Source organism: Atta cephalotes, assembly GCF_000143395.1.
Source record: "Atta cephalotes unplaced genomic scaffold scaffold00002, whole genome shotgun sequence".
In the NCBI taxonomy this organism is placed as follows: Eukaryota; Metazoa; Arthropoda; class Insecta; order Hymenoptera; family Formicidae; genus Atta; species Atta cephalotes.
The window spans coordinates 4,423,766-4,431,502 of NW_012130066.1; the positions used below are offsets into that span (position 1 = coordinate 4,423,766).

Consider the following 7,737-nt stretch of genomic DNA (forward strand, 5'->3'; position numbering starts at 1 on the left):
ACTTTTTAAGTTTAAATTAATTTATTATTAAGTTAAAAGTTAAACGTAAAGTAACTAATAATAGTATTATATATATATATATATATATATATATATATATATATATATATAATAATTGGAATGTACTTAATAAATGAAATCAAGTGCAGCTATCTCTATGCTGGATAGAATCGAAGTGCAGTTAATTTCATCTAGTGAAAACATTTTATATTTGCGAATTATTCCATCGTTTTCAATTAGCAATTTTTGAATAAAAAGTAAAATAGATTGTATATTTCTCAAAATTTTACTTAATTTTTTACTTAAAAAGGTAAAATATCATTGTGTGTGTCATAATTAAAATACATTATTTTAAAAATATATGAAAATGAAAATTACTATTATTTGAACTCACAAAAATAAAGTAAAAATTATAAATAAAGTAAAAATTTTTAATTTAATTTATAATATTATATGATGCAAAAAAATATAAACATATCTTATATATGATAATCAAAAAATTAATAATATTATATAAATTAAACAATATTGTATATGTATATAAATTTGATGTTTATTAAGTTTTATAAATTACCTATTGATTTAGCCCACTCAATTATTACACCGGTGTCGCTTGAAGATCCTTCTACAACGTATACTAATTCTTTTCCAATTCGCCATCCGACAACTGGATAAAGTCCTATAAATTTTTCCATTTTAGCTCTATTATTTTTTAAAATTAGCATATATTTTTAGCGATATAATATAAATATGCAAAATTACCAGTAATGGATGCGTGTGGTTCCCGTCCTGTGTTAACGTTCATGAAAGTACCTGTCCCCATAGTAATTTTGAGATCGCCAGGCTTAAAACATCCTGAACCAAATAAAGATGCTGCTTGATCAGCCATCTAATTTTATCAACATATTATTAGGAAACTTATTAACTCTAAAATTAATTAATAAGGTTTCATACGTAGTGTATACTTTACTATAATTGTTGTAATGAAGTTAAACAATTATATGAAATTATTTACTGAACAATAAATTGGAATTTCAGCTCCGAATATGTCTTTAGGAGTAATTCCAAAATATCTTGCTGTATCAACTACTTCTGGAAAAATTTTTTGTGGCAGTTTTAAAATATTTAACGCCCAATTAGCCCATTCCATTGTAAACGGGTCAAAAATACCAGTTGCTGAGGCACTTGAAACATCCATTATATGCTTTCCTATAACAAACAAAATGAATATTAATTGGCCATAATATAGCGAATAAATATTATTACTTTATTATTATTATTATTATTGTTATTATTATTATTATTATTATTATTATTATTATTATTATTACATTTGACATTTACATGTATATGTTTATATACAGGTAACTATTACATATAACATTTATTAAGTTTTATATTAGAAAAATATTGTTTTACCTGTTAATTTATATAAGAGCCAACAATCCACACCTCCAAACGCTACCTCTTCATTTTGCTTCATAGCTTCTCGGAGACCTGATATATTCTGAAGAGCCCATACTAATTTTAAAGTCACCTGAATTAAAGGGAAATAAAGATTTTAGATCATTAATTATTGAAAAAATTTTGAGAAAGTCTATAAGTTCCATTACAAAATTATGCTAATAATAACTCAAATTTGATGAAATATGACGATCTAATAATCAAATTTATAACAGAATTGACTGTTAAAACATTTCAACCTGCATATTCATAAATTTTAGCACGCTGCCAGCTAAAAATCGTTTTCTTCTTGTAAATGTATACAAGATACTCGCACCCATTCTTAAACCTCTTATTATTATTGATTGATTCCATTCCTTGACTAAAGTAGCCGCTCGTTGATCCTTCCATGTTATAAATCTGTTAAAAATAACAATCATAATTATAATATTTCGATACATCCTTGTTTTCAATTCAATAACAATTATAGTTAATTGTTAAATATACAATACGTACGAAACCTCATAAATCAATTTTGAAATTAATAAGTTTAAACCAAATTGTTTTTATCGAATCATTACTGTTGCATCTTTTGTAGCATTCTTATACCTGTGGTAGCATTTTCCAGTTTTCAAATTCCAAGTAATAAAACTGGCGCGTTGCGATGAAATTCCAATGCAAGTAATATTCTTCGAATTGATTCCGCTATCTGTAATCATAAATAAAACAAATTAATCTAATTATTGTTATAAATGAATAAAAATAACTTTTTAAAAATAAAACAAAAACAAGCCAAATATATAAAGGATATCAGTAGGTGATGGAATCTAAAACTAAGATATATCTCTATTTATTCCTCATATCTATTTTTAATTTTTTATGAACAAAAGTGATAAATCATGATGATAGTTAAATATTTAGAATATTAGATACCCACAGAAAGATACTTGCATAAATTTTTATTTAAATGGAAAGGTAAACATCCCAGAGAAATGACAATGGAATCGACATCAAATCGATGTCGATTCGACGTCGAAATCATCAAATTCGACGTTGATTCGACAATGATTCTATTGTCATTCTTCATTGGAATTCTATTGTCCAATCAAATCGATATATAAAGAAAAGTTTTATTTGTTTGAATAAAATGATTTCAATAAGATCTGAAAATACAGATTTAATTAAAATCGAAATCACATATAAATTATAATATAATCGAAATCATATTAACAAGTATTTATTATTTCTTACTTCAATGCATCCAATTGGCGTTCATCTTGGTTTACGGATATCTCTAGAACAGTTCGAAATACAGAAATGAGGTTCGACACACTTTCGATGAGTAGCTAAAGTTCAACTCAAGCCTCAATATATCATGCAGCTTATATTATTATATTCGATGCTATTACGTAAAAATTTATTAATCAATAATCTTATTCACAAATTAAAGTGAAAATTAAAAAACTAACCCAGATAGCAAAGCGTGTCTCAGCAAAATGCATAAATCTGTGATTGTTTATGATGCTGGCAACTTGTTTTAGATTTGTCTTCAATGATTTTGAATAAACTGACATTGTAGCAACATGCAGATAACGTGTGTATGTATTGCCAGCAGTTTTATATATATTGACAGCAAAATAGCTGCGTCAATGTTATCTTGCGTTGTCAGCAATATGACAGCATTGTATGATGCTACATATTATTATGGCAACATGATGGCAATAATATAAATTTTGATAATGACGATTTTAAAGTTATCGGCATATTGCTAGAAAGTTGCTACTCAACATTATCATGAAGATATCAACAAATGAGGATTCAGTTGCAATTTTGTTAATAACAATTTTATTGCAATTTTGATAACAACACATACTTAGCAAGGCATACTTAGCAAGCAACATGTCAGCAACAAGACAGACACGTTGCTATCTGAGAAATACATTTAGCCGTCTTTTGTAAGTTTTATATAAAATTTGTTATATAAGATTTACATAAAATTTTATATAAGATTTACGTAAAATTTATATAAGATTTACATAAAATTTATTTATGTGTAATTAATAAAGATACGATCAATTGTGGCTCAAATTAAAGCTTTATCTATTGAAAATGCGTGAAAAACCAAACTTTTCTGCGTTCATCGATTCCAGATGATAGATTGTGGAGTTCAAAAGGATCCACATCGACATATTTTTCAAAAACAATTGATATATTTTAAATTTTTATATATATTTTTTTTATTATAGCATTTCTATTAGGAAGAGAAACTACTAATGTGCACAGATGAAGCCTCATAGGGACTTTTTTTATTATTATTAAGAAATGATTAAGAAAGAGTTTATTAAATTTTGATGCCTTTCAAAAGAAGATGCTATTATAATAATAACTTACGATCTAAAGTATCCTTGATTACTTTTATTATGATCTGCCATAGATGATTGGGATCTATCTCCACAAAACCAGGCTCTGGATATATCAGATTTATCTAGAAAAAGATTATAAAAATTAGAAAAAGATTTTATTTTTATTTTATTTTTATTTTATCCATATATTCGATTTAGCCTTATCAACTTAATTTAATAACTTTGAAATTATAGCTTAACATTTATTTTATTTTTTTTCGGAAGAAGATATTAACAATTTTTAATCGCATGTTTTAATTTTTAATTCTTTTTTAATTATGAATACTTTGTTCGATAATCGATATTAAACATTTATAAGTACAGTCTCTTTGTTGTGACCTTATTAATTCGCAGAAGATACTAAGGAGCACCTTTACACTGTAGTAATAACTTTGTGACCTTAAGAACATTCTATTTTTGCATTTACTTCTTTCTCCACTTTTATTTTTTCTCTAACTATTATGGCAGTCATACGCGATAAAGTATGCTTGCACAAATCATATGGAAATTTACTTGAACATATGTCAAAAAACTGCACTGTTATTTTGACTGCACAAATGACCTGAACACATATAAAAATTTGTTCGATATATTTGCGCAAATGACTTACACAGTAAATCGAAGCGTGCATATAACACATTTAAAATCCAATCAGAACATCTGTCTGAATTGTTTCCATTTTTTAGCATCTTCCCTTTCTCTTTCTTTAACGCCTGAATATATATTTATTTCATTTTAAATATAAATTTTGAGGCATTTTGAGGCATTTCTCGAGCAATGCAAACAGATTTTAATTAAAAGTTAATTAATTATAATTCCCTTCTCTATATGTTAAATTTCTCCCCCTTTCACAATACCTTTCCCTCCTCTTAGAAACACTCAATTGTTTTTCCCATTCTTAAAACTAATAACCCTTCTTCTCCTTCTTCTTTTCGCCCTACTTCGCTTCCTCCTTTCCTCTCAAAGCTTAAGTATATCTGCTTCTCACAACTTAATGCCTTTGTCTCCAATTTTAATATTCTTCCCTCCTGTCAGTCTGGTTTTCGTCAATCTCATAGCACGACGACGGAATTGCTTCACATCTCTGACGTCGTGCTTCGTAATTTCGACAATTGTTGCCTTACTTCCATCGTTGCGCTTGACTTCACAAAGATTTTCGATATCATCAATCATGATCTACTTTTAGCTAAACTGAAGTTATGCGGTCTTTCCCATCCTGCTCTCTCGCTAATCTGTTCGTTCTCTACAAATCGCACGCAACAAGTCCTCGTATATAATCCTTTTCCTCTTTTTTTATCTACTCGTGCTGTTTTCTCGGATATTCCTCAGGGTTCCATTTTCGGACCTCTCTACTCTTTAATATCTTTGTCTCTGATTTTTCTAATGTTTCTTTGTCCTCCGAACTCTTCATGTAGATGACGTAATTCTTCTCAAATTCTTTCACCCATTTGATGTTTTAACAACTTGTTCTGCTTTAAATACAGATTTAAAATCTATCGCCGAATGATCCACTAATAATACCCTGCATCTAAATCCTTCTAAATCATCCTTGCTAATTGTCGGTTCCTCATTATTGTTATCCTGTATTCAATTCTTTGACATTTCTCTTAATTCTATTCCAATTCCTCGCTCCTTTTATATTAAGATTCTTGATATCCTTAATAGCCTTGATTCATGTCAGATCATTCGAATCACACATGGTCGTCAAGTATTGTTGCTTATACTTGTTTTCATCTTCTTTATTTCTTTCCATTTTTTCCTACTCTCAAAAAACTCCTCACGTCTCAATTATTTATTATTTCTCTTTTTGATTATGCTGATGTCATCTATATTTCTGCTCTTAATCAACATCTACTAAATCGTATATAGCGTATCCAAAATTCTTGTCTCCGCTTCCCCTATTATGTTCGTAAATACGACTACATATCTCCGTATTATCAGAGATTTGATTGGCTTAAAATGCGGCAACGTTTTATTCTTCATCTATGCTGTCTTGTATTTTCTCTTCTTTGCTCCAATATTCCTCTATATCTCCTTCAGTTGAACTCTGAGCATCATTCCTTTTAATTCTCTTGTCACCAGATATTAAGATTATCCTTCCCTATATATCGATCGATTAAGTTCCGTGCTGTTTTTTCCTACACTTCTATCAAACATTTTAATTCCCTTTCTGATTCAAGAAACCTCTTCTTCTCTATCCTCCTTTCGTTGCGCTGTTCTCACGTTTTATTACGTCACAGTATTCAAACGAAATTAATGTAATTATGTTTGTGGATGTGTGTGTGTGTGTGTGTGTGTGTGTGTGTGTGTGTGTGTGTGTGTGTGTGTGTGTGTGTGTTTTCTATTATTAGTTTACCTCTTATTGTTGTCTTATTTTGATAGGCTTTGTAATAGCAATTTTGTTGACACCTAATTTGTAAGCTACTATTGTCTATTGTATTTATGTTTATGTTAACTATAGTCTACTATATCATACTTTATGTCTATTACTCTGTTAACATGTAGTCTTTTTCTTATAGCTTTGCAATAAACTAAATTAAATTAATTTAATTAAATAATAAATTTAATCTTTTGCATTAATTGGATTAATACATACCAAAAACTGTTGTACATGAAATTAGTTAAGTTAAATGAAAAAACATATAAATTAAACGTCCAGTAATGATCAATATATCAATCATAGTCAATTATTTTCTTCCCATTCGACTGTAATTAATCAATTATTTTTACAGATTACAATAAATGAACAGATTATGACCAGTATGATCTTTTACGTTCAACTGGTCTATGAACAAGGTTAATTATGAATTTCGAAAATGTGCACTGCAACTTCTCTTTCAACTGACGAGTATATATGCTTGTACCAGCATGCTGTAAATTTATTAGAATTATCTTTTCTCCGACGGCATACGCATGCATTTTTTATAGATCTATTTACATTTAAAATATTATCGTTTCGTGATAATTCGGAAATAAGTATAGCAAGATTGTATAATCACTTAAAAATTACAGAAATAATTTCTTTTTTTGTCTCTGACAGAAAATGAATTTTATTATTATTTACGTTATTACACAAAATCCTTCAACTCCTTTATAAGATTTTTTACAAACATTGCGAAAAGCATTCCCATTGATTTATAATTAAGAGAAAAATGAAAGCATGTATAACTTCTTATTATTTATTTATTATGCAGTATGAAATTAACATAAAGACGAACATTTATTCATTTTTTATCTTATTCGTGAATTATTAGTAAAAATAAAATTTAAAATGATTTATAAAATGATGAACTGATTTGATATTAATTCCAATTTATCAATTTTATCATTGAAATATAATTTCTACTAATATTCGTTTTTTGTAAAATATAGTGTTTTACAAAATGTAATATATTATAGAATAATTGTGAACAAACAATGTAAATGTGATATTGGATTTTTTTAATAATATTTTCTAAAATTTTTTTCTTATGTCTTTTAATCTCGTGGGATTAACAAATTTTGTACATTACATATAATTTTTAATTTTAGTTTACTTATAAAGTTTAACATTTAAATTCTATTTGGAGATAATCCAATTTAAAAATGTATACGACATTAACTACTACTGTTATGCAAATTCATAAGAAGCGCAAATGATATCAATAACAAGCAGTGCGGTTGCCGTATGGAATCAAGTTCATAAAATATGTTATTGCGTATGTATGAATACACACACACACACACACACACACACACACACACACACACACACACACACACACACACACACACACACACACACACACACACACACACACTATATATTAATTAATAATTAAATTATTATATATATATATTTTAGTTTTAGTTTTAGTTTATTAATTAATATATATATATTATTATTAGTAGT

General features: G+C 27.6%; 1 protein-coding gene across 1 annotated transcript in view; it reads right to left on the minus strand.

Annotated features, from left to right (window-relative positions):
* Positions 1-7,737, minus strand: part of LOC105620618 (putative glycerol kinase 5) — a 10,861-nt gene that overhangs the window by 2,554 nt on the left and 570 nt on the right. The window contains exons 2-8 of the mRNA XM_012202111.1: positions 3,835-3,928; positions 2,053-2,152; positions 1,704-1,863; positions 1,420-1,537; positions 1,016-1,209; positions 763-889; positions 575-679 (exon numbers count right to left, since the gene is read on the minus strand). Coding sequence (XP_012057501.1) covers positions 575-679; positions 763-889; positions 1,016-1,209; positions 1,420-1,537; positions 1,704-1,863; positions 2,053-2,152; positions 3,835-3,928 — 898 coding nt within the window. The remainder of the gene's footprint in view (positions 1-574; positions 680-762; positions 890-1,015; positions 1,210-1,419; positions 1,538-1,703; positions 1,864-2,052; positions 2,153-3,834; positions 3,929-7,737) is intronic.